Source organism: Ambystoma mexicanum, chromosome 8, assembly GCF_040938575.1.
Source record: "Ambystoma mexicanum isolate Mex_15411 chromosome 8, UKY_AmexF1_1, whole genome shotgun sequence".
In the NCBI taxonomy this organism is placed as follows: Eukaryota; Metazoa; Chordata; class Amphibia; order Caudata; family Ambystomatidae; genus Ambystoma; species Ambystoma mexicanum.
The window spans coordinates 740098139-740122957 of record NC_090929.1 but is presented as its reverse complement, the minus strand read 5'-3'; the positions used below and the strand labels follow the sequence as shown (position 1 = coordinate 740122957).

General features: G+C 45.0%; 1 protein-coding gene across 2 annotated transcripts in view; it reads left to right on the top strand.

The window, feature by feature from the left end:
* Window positions 1-24819, top strand: part of LOC138472414 (polyunsaturated fatty acid 5-lipoxygenase-like) — a 1363458-nt gene that overhangs the window by 1004213 nt on the left and 334426 nt on the right. For both annotated transcript variants that reach the window (XM_069610559.1, XM_069610560.1), the window contains exon 12: window positions 16929-17029. In XM_069610559.1, coding sequence (XP_069466660.1) covers window positions 16929-17029 — 101 coding nt within the window. The remainder of the gene's footprint in view (window positions 1-16928; window positions 17030-24819) is intronic.

Here is a 24819-nt window from a genome sequence, read left to right as displayed (position 1 = left end):
AAAGACTTGGTTGTGAAAAGAAAGGTGGGCCACAGATTGAAAAGAATAGCGAAGAAATCAAATACCCCTGAGGATTGGGAAAAATGGCAACTGGAAATGAAAAGCTATAACACCTGGCGCAAACAACGCAGAGCAGCTCAATATCAAAACGATGCAGAGAACATGATGAGCAAACTTCAAACAAAAAAATCCAACAAATTTTGGACTCTGATAAAAGCAAAGAATAGCCCTCAAAGTGCAGTCCAGTGTAATGCCGTGGCAGAGGTAAGGTGGATTAACTATTTTACAACGGAATTTGAAGGCGTAAATCAAGACCCAGCAATGATCAACCAGGTTTTCAACACACCCTGGGAAGACCTCTCGAACGCAGAGAACATCGAAGTAGCCATAAGGAAACTTAAAACATTGAGAGCCCCAGGTCCTGATGGGTTGACGAATGTGGACTTAAAAATGTTCCCAAAGCAATGGTCGGAAATGATCAGCAAGATTTTCGCCGAATGCGGTAGAACAATGATGATCCCTGAGTCATGGCAGAAAGGGGTGATAGTCCCAATTTACAAAAAAGGAGCTAGAAACAAACCTGAGAGTTACAGGCCAATAGCCCTATTGGACTTAGTAGGGAAATCTATGCAACCCTCCTGCTAGCTCACTTTAGAATTTGGGAAAAAGACGGCCCTTCAAAAGGCCCTCTACAAACGGGCTTTCAAAAAAATGGCTGTACAACAATCAACCTACTGATAATAAACATCTTGAAAGCCAAAGTCAAAGAAGGTGCACCAAAGATCTACTTGGCTTTTGTTGACCTTTCGAAAGCTTTTGATAGGATCGACAGGAACAGACTGTGGTTGAAACTTCAATGTTGGAATTGTCTGAAAAAAATACTCGACCCCATAAAAGCTTTTCATTCGCACAACAAAATCAGAGTTAAACTAAACCTCCAAGGCGCACTTTCCAAGGAGATAATGGTGAATAGAGGGGTCAGGCAGGGGTGCCCTCTGGCCCCGGCCTTGTTTATAGCGTTTCTAGGCAATTACCAGCTCTCAGAAAGTAAAATAAGATCTTTTCCTCCTAAAATCGGGAAAATGGAAATCCCACGTCTTCTGTACGCCGATGACGTCATCTTAATAGATCAGACCAAAGTGGGGCTTCAAAGAAAACTAGCAAACCTTTAGCAATACATCGCTGAAAACCAATTGGAGATAAATAAAACAAAGACCAAAATTTTGGTAATTGAAAAAGTAACCAACAAAGCAACGAAAAAACTAAATTGGTTTCTCGACAAGACCAAAATTGAAATTGTCAAAAAAATCAAATATCTAGGAGTCCAGATGGACAGTTCAAGAACAGACATGAGTGCGCAAAACCAACTGTGGGAAAAAGTGAGATGTCTAACCTCCCAGACAAGAATGGATGACTCCAAGTTTGGAAAGTTCTCCTTAATACCAGTGATAACCTTCTACAAGGCTAAAGTAATTCCCGCGATGACATATGGAATGGAAGATTCTCTGTATATACCACGCCATCTCTGGAGCAAACTAGAGGGCTATGTTTGGAAAACACTTTTGGGCTTTCCGAAATCAACTGCCATGCCAGCCATCAGGAGAGAGCTGGGGCTAGTCTCACTAGCGTCGATGGTAGATCAAAGCGCCATGAGACTGTACAGGAGAATAATCATGTCGAATACATTACCCATCTTTAACTTCATGAAGGAGGAAATTGAAACAGGCAATTGTGAGGCTTTGAAAAAATGGGTCAAGGCCAGAAAGGCTGATCTAGCACTAATAGCATGTACAGAAGTAGAGCTGAAGGAAAACCCAGTTCGAATCAAAAGAAAAATGGAAGAGATGGACTGGATCCTGACAATAGAGAAAGTGGTGGGGAACAAACTCTTAAGCCACCTGCCACCGGCTTTTAATAAACTGAAAAAAACGATGAACTACTGCCAAAAATTTCCGGACAAGAAGATGAGAATATACGCCATGAAAGCGAGATTGAAACTTTTGTTGACCCGAGAGATCATAGCAACTCGAGGAACCACAACCGACAAGAGATGTCGCCTATGTAAGGAGGATTCATCTGTTGAAACACTTAAACACCTCATGATTGATTGCTCTAAAACCAACACACACAGAAACATCTACCTCCCATCGCTGGTGGAAAACCTATGGATATTCAAATCTGACGATATGTGGAACAGACTGATCTCTGGCGAAAAAACAAGATGGACCATTGCACTGGTCAAACTACTCGATCTCGCATTCAAACAGATAAATCGCCAAGGGCCCGAGGGTGGTGTGGCGTAAGACGTTGATTTCAAAAGGCTATTTTTTAGTTCTCCAGCATGGGGTCTGGCATGGATTCACATGCCCATGAATATTCCCCGTCGTCAGGCCGGGAATCCTCGGTATAGAAAAAAATCAGTATCAGTTTCGTTTCTGATCTGTCTTTCTTAGTAGTAACCAATCACTGGTCTCTGGGTCATACTGTCCCCAGCCAATGACTGCCCTCTCCCTAAGCCCCGCCTCCGGCAGCCATCCTCAGATTTATACTGCACGTTCAAGTGTTGGGTGTCCTCGTGCTGTAGCTCTCGAGCTTTTGCTGCGTTTTCGTGCTTTTATCAGGAGAATTTTCTCATTTTTCAGTTAAATAGAGCCTCAAGCTCCACCGTTTCTACATCCGATCTACGGGGATCCGTTTCGGAGTTTTCTACGCCCCTCAAGGTTGAAGATTTCGTCGAGTTACGCTTTTGGAGGATTCCAGAAGTTCCGAGGCCTACCCCGGACATGGCCCAGGAGAAAGGAAGCTTGACGCCTGGGAAGCTGTTCAGGACCTGCCCTGGATGCCAGCTTCAGAATGTTTTCAAGGAGGACGAGCATTCGTTATGCCTCTACTGTCTCCATGAGGACAAGACGCACAAGTAGAAGGACTGTGCGTTTTGTGGGAACATGTCGGAGCAGACCATGAAGGATAGCCACCTCCGTCTCGCCAACTGGCTGGAAGGGAAGAGCCCGTCAGGCGAGAAGAAGAAAAAGAAGTCAGAGCGGTCTTCTAAGTCCTCTGAGGGTGCCCCGGCGACGGGGGCCCAACAAAAGGCTAAGCACCGCGAGTCCACGGGCACCGGGAGCGCCGAACGGTCGGGCTCCTTGGCTGCCAGGCAGGGCGCATCCTCCCCGGCACCATCAACCACGAGCCAACGCTCTGGCTCGGGTAAGAGGAAGTCCGAGAACCCGGCAAAGCTTCTGGAGAGGCCCTGGTCGATCTTGAAGATTCTGGCAGAGGGGGAGCGAGGCTCAGACCTTCCCCCCCAAGGTGAAGGCCCCAGGCGTCCAGAAGGTGACGATGGCCTTAATTCACCCTGCTAAGACCTCGATTGAGGATGTCGCCGCGGCCCTGGCTCAGCCTGTGGAGGCTACACCAGTGGAGGCGCCCTCAGGACCCAGAGTCTCCCTGCCACCGCGGAGGAAGTCGTCTTTCAGGCCCATTGAGAAGACCCCCATGAAGTCCTCGTTGGAAAAGGTGGAGGAGGGGCTGGTGGCCATCATGGATACGGACACGACCTCTGAAGAAGAGCTCTTCGAAGTCGTGGAAGAGGCCCAGCCCATCGGGAGGGATCCCGACGAGGGCGACGACGAGAGCGACAGTGTCGCCGACAAGGCTCCTCAAGAGCCCTCGCGCCCATCGTTTCCGGCGCCGCAGGACACCTCGGCGGCCATTTTGTCAGCAATTCAGTCCTTATGCTGGGAGATAAGGACAAGGTTGCCCCTTCTCCCGACGGAGGTACCTGAGCCAGACCCGATGGGGGAACCGGAGCCAGGACCTTCGGAGAGTCCACCACATAAGAGGAGGAGGACGCATCCTACGCCACCTCTCCCACCTCTGCGGCCTGCTCTGCCTTCCCCCCGGTCTACTACCCACAGGGATGATACAGGCACGGACACGGCTACGACAGGTACAGATGACGACAGAGGCGACGACGGGACGTGTCCTCCGTCGCCCCCTGCTCGGGCGTCCCCGCCCGACGAGATTGGATCCTTTCATGCCATGATTTCCAGGGCATCCGAGCTTTTTCAGCTCTGCCCAGAAGAAAAGAAGAAAGAAGGTTTCCTTTACCAACGGCACGAGGCTAAAAGGAAGACGGTCCTCGCAGAACCGCTTCTTGATGACATCTGGGATGAGGGGCTCGCCCTCCTCAAGAACCCTCCCACGGCGCCGGCAAAGAGGGACCGGTACGAGAAGAAGTACCGGGTCCCCGACGCTGCCCCCTTGTGCCTTCGGGCACAACCTACCCCGGATTCAGTCGTCTCGGCGGCAGCAAAGAAGAAAGCTGGGGGGGCATCGGCCTCGACATCAACTTCCCCGCCAGACGGCGAGGGCAGGAAGATGGACACGATGGGACGACGGATCATCTCATCCGCAGCGACGACTATTAAGGCGGCCAACGCCCTGGCTATCGTAGCCCGCTACGACAGGGAGTTGTGGTTCAAAATCGCCCCTCTGTTAGACTTCCTTCCGGACGCCAAAAGGGCTGAGGCCTTTGAAATCCTACAGGAGGGGGAGATTGCTTCGGACCACGCCATCACGGTGGCAACGGACATCGCCGACACCGGTTTCCGTCAGTTGGGCAACGGCGTTCGCTTGAGACGACGAGGATGGCTCAAGGCCACGGATTTCCTCCAGGACGTACAAACCAAGGTTTTGGACATGCCCTTCGACGGGAACAACCTGTTTGGGAAGGCGGTTGGTGAGTCCCTTCAGGCCATCAAGACAGACACAGAGACTACCTGGGCACTTGGAGTGCTCCAACAACGACGGCCGTCCTTTCGGAGCTCTGGAGGCAGACAAGGTGCCTCCAAGGATCCGGCAGTGGCTCCTCCACTTACCGCCAAGCGGCAAGATCTTCGTCCCAGGAAGCCTACAGGGGACGCGGCAAGTCAGGTGGTGCCCGTCGGCGTCGACAAGGAGGTCAAGGAGGCAAGGCGGCCTCCAAACAAGATTGAACCGACCGTGGGGTCAGGCCCCCGCCGAAACACCCCGGTGGGAGTCCATCTCCACCGACCGTTGGGTGCTGGACGCCCTGGCCCAAGGGCACGCCCTCGAGTTTCAGAAGAAGTGCCCTCGCGTTCCACCCGTAGCCAGGAAGGAAAATCACGTCCCTCAACTACTGTTGGAAGTAAGGGCGATGCTCAAGAAGGGTGCCATCGAGCTCGTCCCAAAGAGGGTTCGGGGCTCCGGAGTTTACTCAAGGTACTTCCTCGTAAAAAAGAAGACAGGAGGATGACACCCCATCCTGGACCTACGACGACTGAACAAGTTCATCAGGGCACAGAAGTTCCATATAGTCACCCTCCAGCATGTGCTGGGACAGCTGGAGGAGGGCGATTTCCTGTCGTCGTTGGACTTGGAGGATGCCTACTTCCACATCCCCATTCTAAAAAGACACCGAAAGTTCCTCAGGTTCGTGGTCCAAGGGCGGCACTACCAGTTCAAGGCACTCCCGTTCGGATTGAAGTCGGCACCCAGGGTGTTCACCAAGTGCCTTGCACCGGTGGCGGCGCTCTGCGCCTACAGGGGATCCACGTCTACCCCTACCTGGATGACTGGCTCATCCGGGCAAGGACAAGGGAGCTTGCCGTGGAGCACACTGCGAAGACCGTCCAGCTGCCCACGGACCTGGGATTCTCCATCAACTTTCCAAAATCCCACCTGGTTCCGTCGCAAGTCGCCCTGTTTCTGGGAGCCAAGCTCGACACAGTGGCGCGGCTGGCCTCACCGTCGGAGGAAAGGACCAGGACCATTCTGGGCAAGGTGCAGCGTCTGCTGGCCACGGACATGGCCGGGGTGAGTTCTATCAAGTCCCTCCTCGGGATGATGTCCTCCTGCATTTATCTGGTGCGTCTTTGCAGGCTTCGGATAAGACCCTTATAGGAGTTCCTCGACGCCCGCTGGATCCAGTCAACGGGCAGCTTCGAGGACAGGATCAACGAGACATTCCATCAGGCGATCCGGTGGTGGGGTACCCGCTCCCATCTGTCGGCGGGCACGGACTTTCAGACCCCAGCTCAACAGGTGACGGTGACGACGGACGCCTCCCTGGAAGGTTGGGGAGCACACTCCGGAGATCTTCACGCGAGAGGCCTTTGGCTCCCGGAGGAGAAGTCTCTCCACATCAACATCTTGGAGCTCTGCGCGGTGTTCTGGGCCCTCAGGTCTTTTCTTCCATCCCTCAAGGGAAAGGTGGTGAGGATCTTCACCGACAACACCACCACGATGTTCTACATCCAGAAGCAAGGCGGAACCAGGTCCCCGGCCCTATCCAAGGAAGCCCAAGATCTGTGGCATTGAGCCGTCGCCCAAGGGATGTTTCTGGTGCCTCTTCATCTGGCATGAATAAAAAACACGATCGCGGACTCACTCAGCAGGGAGCTGTGCTCGTGCCACGAGTGGGAACTACGCCAGGATCAAGTGGATCGATTCTTCCAACGATGGGGCGAACCCCAAATCGATCTCTTCGCGACGGCGACGAATTCCAAGTGCCGGAGGTTCGCCAGCAGGTTCCCCCAGCCGAGGAGCATGGGCGATGCTTTCTCGTTCCCCTGGGACGGCCTATTTCTTTATGCGTTCCCTCCGCTGCCGTTGCTGCTCCGGCTCATCAACCAGCTCAAGAGGTCCCAGTGCAGGATGATCCTCGTCGCACCGGCGTGGCCGAGACAGATCTGGTTCCCGGACCTTCTGGACTTGTCAACGTCCCCACCAGTCAAGCTGCCGACGGACGCAGACCTTCTCTCAAGAGAAGGAGGCGCCATTCTTCACCACAACCCGGAGTCGCTGAACTCGCAGGCCTGGCTCCTGCAGCACTAGAGTTTGGAGGGTACGACATCCCGGCCGACTGCAGAGAGGTTCTTGCAAAGGCCAGGGCGTCCTCAACTCTCAAGTGCTACGGACATAAATGGAAGAGGTTCTCTGTCTGGTGCCGTGCACAGAAGATTAACCCTCTGCGGATTACGGCCCCTCAAGTACTGCCGTACCTACTGTCGCTGGCCAAAGCTGGACTGGCTCACGCCTCCATCAAAATACATCTGGCTGCAATCTCCCGATATACCCGGACAACGGGACGGGCGTCCTTGTGGTCTCATCGCCTGGTGAAAGAATTCATGAAGGGACTATTCCTATCATTCCCGCCGGTGAAGGCTCCTGCCCCGGCGTGGGAGCTTAATGTGGTGCTGACCAAGCTCATGGGGGCCCCATTCGAGCCTATGCATTCGGCGCCTTTGAAGTTCCTGTCATGGAAGACAGCTTTCCTCGTGGTCATCACCTCCGCACGACGAGTGGGAGAGATCCATGCCCTATCTTGCAAGCCTCCATACTTGACTTTTCATGACACAGGGTGGTGCTGAGGACACACCCATCCTTTATGCCCAAGTTGCCGTCGGACTTCCACCTCAACGAGCCCTTGGTGTTGCCAGTTTTCTTCCCGTCGCCTTTGTCGCCGGCCGAGAGGACTTAGCACTCGCTGGATCTAGCTAGAGCGCTGAAGTTCTACGTGGACCGCACAAAGAGTTTTCGGAAGACGTCACAGCTGTTTGTGAACTTTGGGACTGTGAACCAAGGGAAGGCTCTCTCGAAGACTTCCATTTCCAGATAGCTCTCCGGCTGCATCATGCACTGTCACCGGTTGGCAAACCAACAGCTGCCCGGCCGTCCGAGAGCCCATTCGACCAGAGCGATCGCTGCTACCACGGCGTTCCTGTCTGGTGTGCCCCTGCTGGACATCTGTAGGGCTGCGACGTGGAGGTCGACGCACACCTTCACAAGATTCTACTGCGTCGATCGGGACTCCAGGAAGGAATCCAGGGTCGGCCAAGCAGTGCTGCGCAACCTGTTCGCCTAAGGTGAGCCTGGTGAGGAGGTAAGAGTTGCTTAATGTTGAGTTGTTGTATTGCTTAATGTTGAGCCTGTTGCCACCTCCTGTGGTTGTGCAGATGTGTACTGCTATGTATTCTCTTATTCATGAGCATGTGAATCCATGCCAGACCCCATGCTGGAGAAGGAACAAGTTACTTACCTGTAACTGTTGTTTTCCAGCATGGGTCTGGCATGGATTCACATGCGAACCCTCCCGCCTACCCCTCTGCGGCTCTTCACTTGGTCATACTGCCACTTTACGTGCTACCAAATCTGAGGATGGCTGCCGGAGGCGGGGCTTAGGGAGAGGGCAGCCATTGGCTGGGGGAAGTATGACCCAGAGACCAGTGATTGGTTACTACTAAGAAAGACAGATCAGAAACAAAACTGATACTGATTTTTTTCTATACCGAGGATTCCCGGCCTGACGACGGGGAATATTCATGAGCATGTGAATCCATGGCAGACCCATGCTGGAGAACAACAGTTACAGGTAGGTAACTTGTTCCTTCCTTGTTCTCATATTACAGCCACTGCTGTACCAGTTAGTGTGGGAGATTTATGTAGTTGGTGAAGTTTTTTCTCTTTTTTTTTTGGCTGCAGATGAGGCGAAATTTTGATAAAACTTATTGTAAATAAGTAAAAGTTCAAATAAATAAATGCCATTAAAATAAAAAAAACAACGAATTGGTGCGTGAGATGTCAGTCTTCATCCTTTTTATCCAAATGGTTAAAAGCTACACGTATATGGGTGGGGGTAGTGACACCTATTACTCGACTCAGCTATATAGAATAGCAAGGCTGTGGCAGGCGCAGGATGATAATAATTTACTGCCCGTGGTTACCTACTCGCCAGTGATAGTCGGAGAGATTTGGGCTGCCCTAATAATGAACAACCTCATTTAGACAAACCAAGGACAAGACAAAAGGTCAACTGCAGAATGTGAACTTGACATTGTGAGTTATTAGAGTTAACGATTGTATTTGTGAGTCAGGAGTTGTGAATCACTGGATCCCATAAGGGGTTTCATGGAGAGGCGGACACCTGAGGGAAACAGCTTAACTCTCAACGCAGGTGATTAAGGTGCTAGTCAATGGTGAGATGGATTGGCAGAGCTGTGTGTGTTGGGTGATAGGGGGTCAGTAGAATAGCAGTGAGATAATCGGTCAGGATCTAAGTGCGCTGACAGAGCCACATGTGCATGTTAATCCTGGAATGGCAGGGGTGTTTTGGGTCAGAATTGAGATCCTTTGGCAAAGCTGAATATAGGTCTCAAAGCTAGAACAGTGTGGTCAGACAAAGCAGCATGTGTGTTCCAACAATCTGAAATATTTCTCAAGCTCCTGATTTACCCTCTCCACCTGATGTCAAACTCACTTGCATTCCCAATTTTCAGCAGAAGGCTCTCCAAAACCGTGAAACAAATTGAGACAACCTATCAGAGATAACTTGACTAGGCAAGCCATGCAACCTGATTACTCCTTGCAAGAAGTTATTCATCAAAAAATGGTAAACCGTCCCTCACACTCCTTGCCGGACCCTGACGAGCCCCAACTTCCATTTGAGAAACAGACATAGATTTGCAAACCTCCTCAAAAATCACACCATTCTTCTGGATTCCAGCTAAAATAACACTCTAAGGGGCTATTAAACGTTCTGGCTCGCCTACGGCCTTAGATTCACTTCCAGGAAATTGACGGGACAATGCATCAGCCTTACCATTCAAATTACCTGGTTTAAATGTCACTACAAAATGATAGTCCACAAAGAATAATGACCACCTGAGCTGACATGGAGTCAATGTCGTAGCTGATTTCAAGAATAACAAGTTCCGATGGTCCGTCAGCACTGTAACAGTATGTCTGGCCCCCTTCAGGAAATGTCACCACTCTTCAAATGCCAAATCGATGGCCAAAAGTTCCAGATCCAAGATCGTATAATTCTCCTCCGCCATTGAAAACCTCTTTGAAAAATAAGCCACTGGATGTAGTTGTCCAGTAACTTCTTGCCTTTGGGAAAGAACCGCTCCCATTGCAAGATTTGAATCATCTGCCTCCACAAAATAAGGTTTAGAAGGGTTTGGATGGATGAGAATTGGACTAGAGATAAATCTCTTCAGCTCCTGAAAAGCCTCAACAGCCTCTGCATTCCAAACAAAATGTACTCCTTTTCTCAGAAGTTTTGTAATGGATGTAACTACCTGAGAAACACTTCTACGAACCTCCTGTAAAAATTGGCAAAGCCAAGGAAACTCTGTACCTCTTTAACCTTGATAAGCGCAGGCCAATCCCGGACTGCTTGCACCATGCGAGGATTAATTTCTGACCCCTTTGGTGAAATAATAATTGCCAAACATTCCACAGAGTCAGTGTGGAATTGACTCTTTTCTAATTTGGCAAAGAGGTGAATTTCACATAGTTTCTGTAAAACCTGCCTGACATGAGTTTGATGTTTAACTATATCCTGAGAGAAAAATCAAAATGTCGTCGATGTACACTACAACAAATATATCCCAAAACTCTTGAAGCACCTAATCGATGAAAAACTGAAGAGCTGCTGGGGCGTTGCAGAGACCAAACGGCATCACTTAGTATTCGTATAGCACAAAACTAGTTTTGAAAGCCGTCTTCCACTCATCCCCCTCCTGCACCCGCACCAGATGATATGCACCCCTCAGATCCAGTTTAGAAAAACTGTAGCTCCCTGGATCTGATTCAACATTGCAGAAATCAGAGGGAGAGGATACCGGTTCTTGACTGTCACTCTATTAACTGCTCTATAATCTATGCAAGTCCTAAGAGTTCCGTCAGGCTTGGGTACAAAAAACAAAGGAGATGCTGCCGGCGACTGGGAATGTCGACTTAACCCCTTAGCCAGATTATCCGCCAAATACTCTTGCAGATAATCATTTTCCTTTTCATTAATGCGTACACCCTACTACTTGGCAAAATGGTCCCAGGTTCTAATTCAATCTTGCAATCAAAGGCCCTGTGAGGGGGTAACTCTCCCGCCACCTTCTCGTCAAAAATATCCCAAAAATCATGGCAACAATCGGGAAGATGCCCCAACACTGCCCCTATTTCATGACCTGCCCCTCCATTCCCTACCAAGAAACCAGACTCCCGAACCCACCTGATTCAAATCTCCCTCTTGGACAAAACTAGAAAAACAATGATCTTGAAAAAACCCAGATGGTAACTCCATCAGCCGACAACTCCAATCAAGCCTAGGATTGTATAAAGTAACCAAGGGCATTCCCAAGATCATCTTCAGCTAGGGGGCATCGATGAACTCAAACGAAATCTCCTCCTCCTAGTGTCCCCCTGCCAATTCCATCAATAACAGACTCGTCTCATATCTGATTGGACCAGAAGAAAGAGAAGTCCCATTTTCTGCCCTGACTTGTACCATCACCTCCTTCAAGACAATGGGAATCCCCAAGGACTTAGCTAGACCCCAGTCCATAAAATTGGCTGTTGCCCCCGAATCAATCAAAAACAGACCGGTTCCCTTAAGTGCTACTTCATACTTCAAGGATACATTCACTGTTATATGTGGAACAGCTGTCTGCACAGTGTTGGACACCTGTTGTACCTCACCTGTGTATGTGGGGAACCTCATGGGAGTGTAGGGGCAATTTCCCAAGAAATGGCCACTCCTGCCACAGTACAAACACAAATTGTTGTCTTGTCTTCTAGCTTTCTCCTCTTTGGTTAAAGGACCCCTAACCTTAGACATCTGATAATTTCCCTTAACTCTGACCTCTCTGTTATTTACCTCCACCAACTTCACCCTGGCAACACAGCCGCTCAGCCCTCCTCTCATTCAAACAAGAGTCTAATTGAATGACCAAATCTATCAAAGCATCGCAGGACGAGGGTCGCTCTAGAATACCTGATAACGCCCCTGTAAAAAAGAGATGCCCTCTTTTCCTCAGGCCAGTTGCTCTCCAAAACCAATGATCTGAAATGGGTTATGTAGGCTACCAACTCCCTATTTCCCTGACGTAATTCCAACAATTCCCTGTCTACCTCCAAAGAAACCTGCCACCTGTCGAACATCTTCTTAAAATATTCCAATAAAGGTTGAAATTCCCCAACGCTAAATTCTTCTGACTCACCAACAACCCTGCCCAGGTTGAAGCCTCCCCTGATAGATAAGATAGCATGAACGTGACCCTAGAAGCATCTGTCGGGAATATCTCAGGTCGACTGAGGAAATGTAACTCACATTGAGTGATAAATGTCTGAAACCCTTTTGAATCCCCATAAAAACATTCTGGTGCAGCCAATGGAACTGGCATTAACAAAGCCCTAATGACTCCCACTGCCCCTAAATCCCTTTAAGGTACTCATTCTTCACCCTCCCTATCCAATTCTGGAGGACTTCCAGTTTCCACCAAAACTGAATCCTCCCATCGGACTCCTGCCTCCTGAATCTGGGTGACCTTCTCACTCAACTCATCCACCTTTCGACTTAGATTCATATTTTCCCCATGAGCTATCCTCAACTCTTCCCTTAAATCCTTTATCAAGGTGCCCAAAGTCTTCATGGTTAACGCCTCGGGGTTCATGAAAGTTTGGGCGGACTACATTTTACGTCCTTTCATTCTGTCAGGCAGAGTCTAGAAGAGATTGTCCGCAAAAGCTGCTGAACACCGGCAGGCCCCCTAAAGTGTAGCACACTGAGCCAAATTATAACAGCTGAGCCCAGTACACTCCTGGGGGAAAGAGGACGTGGATAAAATAAGAAAATTGCCATTTCTCTTCTGTAGAAGTCAGCAACCTGCAGGCAGAAAGAAAAAAGAGAACATGCTTTTCAAACAACCGTAGTTGCTTACCCCCATTCACTTTCTATACTACAAGATATGCATTTCTCGGTTGTAGGTGACTTGTTCGAAATACAAAGGATTGAATGCCTTTTTTTCGACAGCAAAAGTGCAGAAAAAAAAGTTTTGAATGCTTTTTTTTTATGGGGGTGGGGGGTTTCCCCCCAAACCCCAGTGTTCTTTTTAAAAAAATCTTTTTTATGCATACTAAACTAAAAAATGTATAAATAAATAAGCATTCGAATTTTTTTTTTCCGGTCCTTTTGGTTTAAAAAAAAAGGGCATTCGATCCTTTTTTTTCGAAACTATCGACTGGACACCGCATTTCTCACCACACCTGGCTCTCCTCTACTCTTTCCCCAGAGGATGTATTACTTGTTGAGTGATTTCTCCTTCAATCGTTGAAACCACATTTTCCTGACTTGGTTGAGACTCTCTCCCCCCCTGTTTTGCATACAAAGTAACTTTGGGTCTCACCCTAAGTTACCAGGGGACTCCAGACGTGGACCCCTTGCTCACTGCTCTTAGAGAGACACAGCTTCACCTCACTGATGATGCCCAACTAGGCAGCAACATGTGTATTCGGTTGCAGTGGTAATCTTGTTCAGAGGAGAATTGCCTAGCATTTCGGTGCTGGACTGCCCCTGGGCAGGACAAAGACTGATATGTGGGGAAATGTCTTCTCTGTGAAAAGAACAGTGAGATAAAGACTTGGTTGAGACTCTCCCAGGGGCCATCCACCGAAGAATAAGTCAATGGGCTGTGTTCGTGCTGGTAGAGAGTTTCCCAGACCCCCCTGTTTTATATATATTGTTTTATATATATATATATATATATATATATATATATATATATATATATATATATATATATATTTTTTTTTTTTCAATGAAAATATTTTGTTAAAGGGACCTTATAGTTAAGTTGCACTAAGAAAAACCTATGAAATTCAATGAAAAAACGTTGGTAAAGGGACGTTCTAGTTACAAATAAAACCGAAAAACCTCAGAAATTCGCCAGTTATGTAAGCTAAGCAACATAACTTGCGCCAGCACCTTGCACTGCTAAAACTAACACCAGGACATCAAAGATAAAATTCCAAATGTCATTGATGACATCACTGATGGGCTTTTATAAAAGAAATAACTATTTATTACATAATAATATGTAAGATATTTATAGTAGTATCAGAATGGGACACATGCATGGGAGAGTTTGGAATTTCAATTAAGTCATCATCTGGGGAGGGAGGGAGAGAAGTTTCATCAAACCGTCTTTGATTAATGTTTTGTGAATTTGATTGTGGTGAGTGCTGGGGGAAAGGGGATAGGAGAGTGATAATCAACATTTTGTAATAAAATTATTTTTAACTTAATTTAAAAGTTCTTGAAAGTCATTGCTAAATTCATTCAATTTTGAAGACAAGAACATTATTTAATTCTGTACAGTTATGAAATGCTATGTCATTTATAACGTGCCTGTACACCAGTGTTTCTAGGTGCGGTTTGTAATTGTATTTCTGATTGTTGAGATTTTATATAATTAATCTGTGGTGTAGTTTCTTCATGTTAACTATGCATTATAAGAAAAGAAGGAATTATTATGTAATGATCGGTTTGAGTTTGTTTACTTTTGTAAAGGTTTTAATAAACTATAAACAAATACAAAAAAACAAATACTATTTCAATGAGCTCTCCATAAATTATGATATTTGTTTATATTGAAAGATGTATTGTTTACCATTAGAGATGTTATGTTCACTCATTTCTTCTTTGGGAAAGTTTTCTTTTAGCCACTGAAGTTTGTTTGCCATTTCTGTCAAAATAAGAAATGGTTATATTTGTTTATGAGAAATGTTTATATAATGAATGCTAACAATATCTTTGGTTAAGTTGCTCAACTTATAGAAAGAGTACTTTTTTGCCAGCTTATAACTTTGCCATTGTTTGACAAATGGTCACGAAAGTGTGCAGAGAGGCGCATGCTGATTGGATGTTTGAAAATGTGAAGTGCTTCATAATTTTCGAAATGGTCGCCATATTGGGTGGGCAGATCATGGCATTTTGTCTGTGGACAACGCAGTGAGGAAAAGAAGTCTGGAAAATATATTTGGGGTTATTTTGTGGATGAAGGATGGCCTGGAAAGGCTGGGGAGTGGAAAAAAGTTGATATAGAGCTCTTTTTATAGATGAAAAAAAGCTGTGCAGGTGATGTTGTCTCTGCCGTAAATGATATGTCCGCCGACGCTATTGGGATTGGCGGGGGGCGTCTGGGTGAGGCTAGTTATTTCAAGGCATATTGTACTTATTTGTTATATGGTTTAATTCTATTGTGGTAGTGGTGGCCAGTGGCCAGATACAGTATTATAGGCACAATAGGGGAAGTATACCATATTTGTAATATGGTGGAATTATATAATTGAAGTGTAGATGGTTTATGATCTACTACAATTGAGGATCGTGCTTCTTGATGTCTCCTCCGCCTTCGACACGGTCAACCATTCTACCCTCATTAAACAGTTACATGATACCTTTGGCATCACGGACCGGGCATTGGACTGGCTGACCTGTTTTACTCGCTAACTGCCCTCCACAGCTGTAACTGGGCCATTTCTACTCCACCACCTCACTCTTTACCTACAGCGTACCCCAGGGTTCTATCGTATTGTTATGGTTCTTCAATATCTATCTCGTCCCTCTGGCTCACCTGATCTCCTTCTTCTCTTCTCATTTCCAGTGTTATGTTGATGACACACAGCTTTACTTGAAATTCCCCTCTACTAATTTCTTCTCCCCATCTTTTATCCCTAATTGTCTGACCGCCTTCCAGGCATTGTGTGCGGCTAACAATCTCAGTCTCAAAGCCAGTAAAACGTAGATCGTTCTTATTTGGACCTCTATTCCCTGTTTTCCTCCTACCCTCTGGCCTCCCTCCTTGGGCCCTCTACTCTCACCATCCTATGAAGGCAAAAACCTTGGGATCATCTTTGAGTTCTCTCTGTCCTTTACTCCATACATTTTGGAGCTTGTAAAGAAGGCCCACTTTCAGCTTCACTTCCTTACAGGCATTGGACAATTCCTCACCTTCCCCCAAAAGCTCAACGTCTGTAGAGCCCTAGTCCTCTCTATGCTGGACTACTGCAACAGCCTTTTCCTCAACCTCCCCCTTTGTTGTCTATGCCCCCTTCGGCTAATCGAGAATAGGGCTGCAAGACTTATCCTTGGCCTCAAGCCTAGGGATCGTATCACTGCAGCCCTAAAATGTGTACATTGGCTCCTGGTGACTGCAAGGATGAAAGTCAAGATCCTCTGTATCATTGACAAGGTTTTCTGGGGCCTGGGACCATGCATGTTTCTCTCTTCGGCCAGTGCCTCTCTTTGAAACAGCCTTCCTGCTCCTCTCAGGCTTGGACTGGACTTCCTTAAGTTCCAGAAACTTCTCAAAACGCTGCTTTTTTCTTCCTGTTTCCCTCAATCCTTTCCCTGCTAACTCATACCACTGACTCTGAGACTGGTGGCCTGGTCCCTCATTAAAATCACAGATACCAGGCCCTATATCTAGTCGATACAAGTACACCTCCCTCCTTCAGCACTGCCCTTGCGGGTCTACCGTCTGGCAGCTTTGTGCCCCAACCTTCTTGATGGTTAACTTTACTGAAAGATCACTATTTGTTAAAGATGTGATGAACGTTATGGTGACAAAGTTACTAGTGGCCTTATTAAGAGTTTGGTGATGCAGGTAAAAATGGTGACTACTTGGTGGTAATTTCATTACGGACAATTTACTGCACCACCAAACTACAAGTTTAGAGGTGAAGCAGGGGTTTTACAAAGCTCTTCACTGGAATATCTACCAAAACAATCATTGTTCAAGCCAAAAAGTCTGGCTTTGCAAATGTCGGGGATAAGCCTTTTTACCTGCGAAGACTTTGCAAACAAACATACCATAAATATTTATAAAGGTTGACATTTGAGATTGTTGAGGGGTTTTTCACATGTATGACCTCTGACTGAGAGTTAATGGCATCATGCACTGTAAAAAGGACTTATCAATTGAGTAGTTATTCTCCTATATGTCCCTTTTTCAGAATAATAACTTAAAAAAGCTATTGAGAAATTCTCTTCTCTGAGAAATTGAATTTGCATATGGCAATAAAGATCACATAATAAGATGAAAATGTTTGACTTTTTCCACTAGGGTTTCCAGAAAGCATTCAGACTAAAGAACAGTTAATTGAATATGCAACCTTGATTATATTTAATGCTTCAGGACAGCATGCAGCTATAAATTTCGGGCAGGTAAGTTCTGTATAACATGTGTTTTCTGTTTGCGCATGTTTGGCAATATCTTGATTGAAACTAGATATAGGCTCTCAACTGTGGTGGGGGCAGCAACCTGCCTCTACCCACATTCAGTACATTAAAATAAAAGTTATTTTCCTAAGATCTGAAGGTGTATCTCATTGAGAAGGTTGGAGTGGACTGCAAAATTGTGATGTTGCCAGAGAGCCGTAGCAAGCATGCCCTTCTGACCAGGCACTAGTGGATGTATTTAAAGGTGAACAGTTTGGTTACATATATTGGGCAAATCAGTAACTTTGTCAACACATATCAACGTCTTTTGCTCCTAATGAATCTTCATTCATACTCAGCCCTTCGAGAGGCTGTTTTTCATTTTACCACTCGGTCGCCTCTTGTCATTCTCTCGGGGGTTGAAGCACCTGCACCTACATGCGCTGGCTCAGCCACAAGACACGGTGAGGATTGTGTCATAGGTATGTTTTTAAGCACAAAGGAGTTCAGGTGCCCATCGCTCTCCATAGCAACTGTGGCTGTGGACTGAAAGCCTATCTGGTGCACCCATGCTAGATTGGGGCCCGTGATTTGAACATGGAGTGAGACTCATTAACTAGGTGACCCCGAAACCAAATGGGAGAGCGTGTTTAATAGCTATCATAAAAATGATGTCAATCCCACATACGCCTCATTCTAAAAATTGCACACTGGCACTCTATTACCGCGGTGAGAGGGAAAGGGCACCTATACCTCTGTAATACAATTCTAAAACCATTCTTTCAGGTTGGTTAGGGGAACTGAAATTCTGTGCATTCTGAATCGATTACAAAGCTTCTCTAAAACAAATCTTGCAGAATTCCAATGTAAGATATTCTAACCCTTTTTCAAACTGCACACACATGTTAGCAGCCCACCGGATCTACATGGGAAATGTAAGACATGCACCAGTTCTCTGATTCTGTAAATTGCTGGTGTTATTGGGGAAAGAAAAGTTATTTGATTTATTTAGAAATGTGATCTTATGTATTATTTAGGGACGTCAAGAGTTTTGATAAACTGACCCACAAGCAGTAGAAGTGCAACTAAAATGTCTATTGTTATTCACAACTTACGCTATATACAGAATTGATCATGGAAGTGAATGCATGTCTTTGAGAAATAATGATATTCTTGCAAGCAGGTTAATTGTGTTTTCTATAGACGAGCTGCTTGTTATTTTATTACATTAGGGTGACTTTCCCTGCACAAAGTCTGGGACCACTTTGTGGACTATCTTTACTTCCTCTGTTTAAATACATTTGAGTTATGAGCAAACAGCCTGTTTCCTGCGCAGAATTGTGGTGTTGGCCTTTATGTTAGGGAATATGATATTGAGAGTGTACACTTAATGAGCAGCCCAAAATAATATATTAACCAATATCTATATTACAGCTGAACAGCTGTTCACGTATAAGCCCTACTCTTAATAAAAATGGCAATCGTAGAGAGAGAGTGTGTAATCATTTAAGAATGCCAACTTGTTCAAGATTAAATATCCCTATATTAAAATGCTAACATGGAGATGAGATGACTATGGAAGATAATGAAAATTGTGACTGTTCTTTTTGTCCAGATATGATGGAAACACTGGTACATTTTGTATGTACCCAATTTAGGGACATACCTTTAAAACATAATTCCCATTTTGAGACAAAGAAGGTTTGTATAGATGGCTCCAGCCTGTATGAACCTTCAGGTGACATGTGTTTCATTAAGTCCATGAAATCTTTTTTAAGAATGGTACATACAATATGGAAACAATATTTAAAATAGTTAAAGTAACTTACTAGGGCCAATATGAAGGATTGCATTGGGACCTAAATATTTAATTTGAAGTCTATCTAATTTTAAATTTTAATGTGTTAATGTATGCATAACAAACAAAAAAGTATAATCATGATGACGTTTTGAGCGAAATGATTAATTCTACAACTTTATTTCTGACCTATTATATTACCGAGAATAATATGTGAACACTTTATTAATCATTCAATATGTTTGCATTCTATTATTTAATATTTACACCGGATAATCGTTTTTATGAAATGATCACATTTCACTATAGCAATAGGTGATTATGTTAGCTACGTGTAGTACATTTTTGGTACACTTTTAAATATGAGACTGTTAATTGTGAATAATTGCATCCTACATGTTCATGCATCTGTTGTTTAATGGATGTTATTTTACTTTAAGAAATGTATGGAATTGAAGTGATCTGTGGGTTTGAAGTTGCCACAGTAAATGTGGGTGGTGAGATGATTCTTACCTGAACTACCATCAGCCCTCTCGAATGATATTCCCGTGAAGAGCTGATGGGACTGGTAGTTTCAAATATTTGGAGAGTGCTGAGAAAAAGTTACAGTTAGAAATAAAACTTGGTTGGAGTTGTGATTTGTTCTCATACAGTATTTTGGACCTACAATACATTGAACAGATGTGTCTCTTGCACACAGGTGGTTTTTCCAGGTATTCATGCTGTGGTTCTCTCAGATACAGGGGAGTTCAGGCAACCAGTCATTCTGTATAGCAGCAGTGTTCTTATTATTTAATGTTTTTAAGAGCGATATACTCTCACAGATGCAGTCATGTCTACTGCAGATATACTATGCATATTGCTACGCCGATTTGTATACATACTGGAAGCACTGTATTTATACAGGGGTAAATTAAGCAGGGTTTGAAGTTGCTACTTTGCCATTGAGTGATAACATTATTTGAACTTCATCTCCCAGCATCCGCGCCTTAATGCTTCGGCCCAGGCCACAAAGCATATGTCATTTGCAGAGACACATTATCTCATATTGGGGCAAAGGGAACATCATGTGTCAGCCGATATTTCATGCATCGATGAAAAGTACAGTAAACCTATAGTAGTACCTGTAATATGGTTAATATTATCAGCATCATTTATGCAGTGTTCCATTTTGTATCCCCCAAGTCCACCTGCCAGCAACACATTCGGCAACGTTCTTGTGCAATATTGCTATATTACATTGCACAGACATATTGTTTCCTAGGGGAATCATTCAAAAACATTTCTCACATATTGTCATTCTTTGTATGTTTTCCAAATGTATCTTTCAAACCTAATTTTTACACATATATGAACGCAATTCCTGCTCTCATAATTTTATTTGAAAGTATACAAATACAAAAAATCATCCTCTCATATATTTAAATATATACAATTACACATAATTATATGTTCTTAAATATCTAAATACTTTTTATACACAATAAAGAAAAAATTCATAAATCCACACCAACATATTTATAAAGATAAACCACCTTCATTGACCATACAAAAAATCATAAATACATCATTCATTCCACTTCTATGAATGTATCTCTGAAATATCTAATTCTCTAGCCTAATTCCTTCATGAGAAAAGAATTCTCAACTGCACTCTTTCCAGGTCTACAATATGTGTATAGATAGGTAAGTGTGTTATTATGGTTTCTTATTCAAGTCCTGTTTTCATAAATCTAGTAACACATTTCTCCCAATCAACGACGGTTTTCAACTATACTGGAGTCAAAGGAATTTCTTGAGACCTGGTGTTCTTAGGGGAATTTTTCAACGTTTTTTCATGTCAGATTTAGTGGACTCTATGTCTTTCACCAACTGTACATGTAAAAAAAACATGAGGATATAAATTCCTTTCAATTTGTAAAAAATTATGTAATATTCTGTACAGATGAGAGAAATTAGCGAGTTCTTTAACTTTCAAACAGATACAGCTTTTCCCCTTTCTTGGGTCTCTGGGTCTCTCTCTTTCTATCTTTTCACACTGTCTCTCTCAGCTCTGTCTTTGTCATCTGTCTCTATCTCTCTCGCTCTCTTTTTCTGTACCACTAAACTCTCTCCCTTATTCCTGTAAATTACTTCAATGTGCTCTTCTTCAATGATGTGCTATAATACATTTGAAGAACATTGTTGTTTATTTTTCTTTAGCAATGCCCTCTGCAGAGTTGGCTGCTATTAGTCGGCCAAAGGAGGACACTGTCAGCACTATAGAGCTTGGGGGCATTGCACATAGTATGCACCTTTCTGTCCAGCTGCTACTCTCTCTCCTATACATCTCTCTTTCTCACTTTCCTTCTTCATATGTCACTCACTCTTTATCAGAATGATGTCCTCTATGCTCTCTCTCTACCTCTCTCTCTTTTTACATCTCTCCCTTTTCTATCTCTCTCTCTCTCTCTCTCTCTCTCTCTCTCTCTCTCTCACACACACACACACACACCTTCACACTGAATTCTATCCCTATCTTTCGTAATGTGCTCCCCTGTGTTTGCCTGGCATGATGTGCAATATGTTTGAAGTTGCGGATCACAGGGCATAGTTTGTTGAGTTACAAGAAGGCATAGCTGCGGTATACCTAAAGAAATGGCACTATTCTGCTTACTACCAAAACTTAAAGCAGGGGTTGGAAGTGCAAGGAGTCTGAATAAATCATTGGTTTAATAAAACAAATCTACTTTTCCCTAGCTACCAGCCAAACCTAATTCAAGCGGGAGGGAATCTGCATGTCAGAATAAGTCTTGGTTATAGTTAAGAAAATGTACACTGTCCTGGGTGCCACCCAAATATAACTTGCCTTTCAGTCCTCCACTGACATCCCAGAGCCTGGTGAGCATGGTAGATTACAACTATAGGGACCTTCATCCTGTGATCTTGCAACAGGATCACGTTAAGGCCGCAAAAGGATCGCTTTTAGATGCTTATTGCAGAAGCTCATCTATTATCTTGCACAGATGTCTAAAGTAAAGTTGGGCATTGAGGCGGTTTGCAGAAGGTCTATCTGTAGTGGTCCCCATACACAGTCAAGGGTGCAAAAAACCCAGACAACAATTGCAATCTGCTGGGTCCTGCCAGTGTCATGAACACCACTCTTAAATTATGTTGGACATCCTGGGAATGAAAAGAGCCCTTACCTTCAGTTGGCAGGGAAGGCATACATCGCCAAATCTATTTGCCATGTCTGAAAGATCCCTAGAATGTCTGCCCATAATTTGTTGATATGCCGCACTGCCGACTGACTGTCCAATCGAAGCGTGATGGAGCAACTCCCCCTCTTCTCTGTAATGCTCTTGACTGCAATGGACCCTACATGAAAATCTAAACAATTACGGTGCGTGTGTGACTCCCTGTGTGACCACTGTCCCCTAGTTGAAACCCCAATACAGAGATCTCCACGCCTGCTGAGGCTGGCATTGGATTCTAAGCAAGAATAGGGGTGGTACCAAAGATCACCCTGCCATTCCAGGTGTCTGTGTTAGAGCCAACAACGTAACTTGTCACACACTTCTGATGAAAGTCGCACCTGAGTGGAATACCCTGCACCTTCCTAGAGTTTTTTCAATTGTTAACCTCCCTCAGGAACGGCAGTGTAGCAGAGCTGGAACGCTTGCTTGAAGGGAGGCAGACAAAAGACTCATACTACTGGCCTACTGTTGATGGGAAATAAAACGATGCCTCAGAAAGTGCACCAGCTCCTGCTTGATACTGTGCATACTGTGCCCTTTCTCCCTTAGAAGTCAAAGGGTCGAGGAAACACATGAAATCAATCAAGAAATCTAAAAACAGTAGTCGCTGGACAGGATGAACCTCCGATTTCTCCCAGTAGATAAAGAACCAAGGTGACTTCAATTCATTGACCGTGATCTGAAGGTGTATCTGAACTACGCCCAAAGACCTAGCCATAATGACAATATCATCTAAGTAGATCAGCAACCTGACACCCCTATGTCTTAAAACAACAACCGGCGTTGATGCCACTAGAAGCATAGAAGCTATGGTAAGAAAGTCCAACCGAATCAACCAGCCTCCAGGCCTCACCTCACTACGACTATCTACAGTGCAATCATCTCCATCTTGAAATGTCAATGCAGGACATACTGATTGTGGGACCAAGGATTACATACTGGTTGGAATAACCCATTCTTTTTTTTGAGACCAGGAGTATATTGCTAAATAAATTGAAAAGGCTTGGTTCCAAAACCTCTATTGCTCTTTTCACTAGCATTTACCTTATGTCCCTGTTGTGATGAATCTAGTGAGATCATCACTAAAACCCCTGTCCTCTCATGTGGCCAGAGGAAGGCAGCCGCCACCTGATCCTGACCCTTGGCGGTATTGTGAGGGAGGTTCACATGGGAGGAGACTCATGTCAAGGGGAATTGGTGACCTCTTTAAGTCACGATTCCCATATTCTCCCTGGAGCATTGATGGCATATTGTAAAATAGAGAAAACCAATGTAACTGCTAAGCACTTAACCTCTGTAAACTCTGATAACATCCAGTTCAACATTCAACTAGAAATGGGTAGACATAGAAACTCAAACCCATTATGGACTTCAAGATCCATAATGCCTGTGGTACTGGGACGAGGAAGAAGGACCAAGAGTCAATGAGGATCAAAGATGCTGCTGAAATGAATATGTGGTCTAGTTGTTTGAAGGCAAGGCACTTGAGCAGGACATTTAAACCTGAAAATGGTAAGTGGCTCATTTTAACAAACTGTTGCATCACCAAAGGTAGTTGGTGTGCTATCCTGACAAAAGTATCCCATTGGAAGTATAATTGTGCTGCTGAAATTAATATGTGGTCTAGTTGTTTGAAGGCAAGGCACTTGAGCAGGACATTAAAACCTGAAAATGGACCACAGATGTGGAGAAGGAAAGGAGCAGTAGAAGCAATCAGGAATGCCCCTGAAGCGTTTGGAGCTGCAGCAAGAGTGTGAATGCCAGCAGAAGCCAATGCAGGAAGAGAAGGCGTGCAGTTTTGCAGACAACACACAGCAGGAAGTGTAGTCATGGCCAGCAGCAGGGAGAGAAGGCCAGCTGTGTGGGAGACGTGCTCCCGACCCGATACAATGTCTCTGGAGGTGCTGGAGGATGTGTATACCCAGCGGGGCTCGAGAAAGGGGCTGTGCAGGTAGGTGGTGGCAGGTATGGAAGAGCTGTCAAGCGGTACCGATCTGCTGAGGGTCCACTGCAGCAGAAGGGAGCAACACATAGATGCCACATGAAGACGGTGAGTTGGCCTGCAAGAGAAGGCATCCCTGGGGTGCCCCGAATGGAACGTTTGCTAAAATCAAACTATTTTGAATACCAAGCAAGTAGAATAAGAAGGCAAAAAGGGAGCAATTCTCCATTTATGAAATATCTACTTGGGGAAACCTGTAACCCACATTGCCAACAGCCAGGAGGCTACCCAGAAGAAGTAAGAGTGCAAAAAGGGTGCAATTCTCCATTTATGAAACGTCTACTTGTGGAAACCTGTAACCCACACTGCCAATTGTGCAGGGACTATAACAAAGAGATAAAAGGGCAACAGGGGCACAATTCTCCTTTACTGAGACACCAGTTTGGGGAAATCTGTTACCCATATTGCCACTAACAGAAGAGAACAACTGTAGTAGTAGTAGGAGTTATTTTTCTTCTTGGTGAACCAGGAAAGAAACAATTGATTTGAAGAAATGTGGTTGTGGTAAAAAGATGTTGTTGAAAGACTTTGTTAAGTGGCTCATTTTAACAAACTTTTACATCACCAAAGGTAGTTGCTGTGCTATCCTGACAAAAGTATCCCATTGGAAGTATAATTGTGATATGCTAACATTTGCTTTAAATCCTGACAAAGACATTAAGGCCTGATTTACAGACGTGTTTTATAATGGCACAATCCCATAGGAAAACGTTCTGGAAATCAGGCCCTAATTCATCTTCCTTTAGTGTTAAGTTTTCTA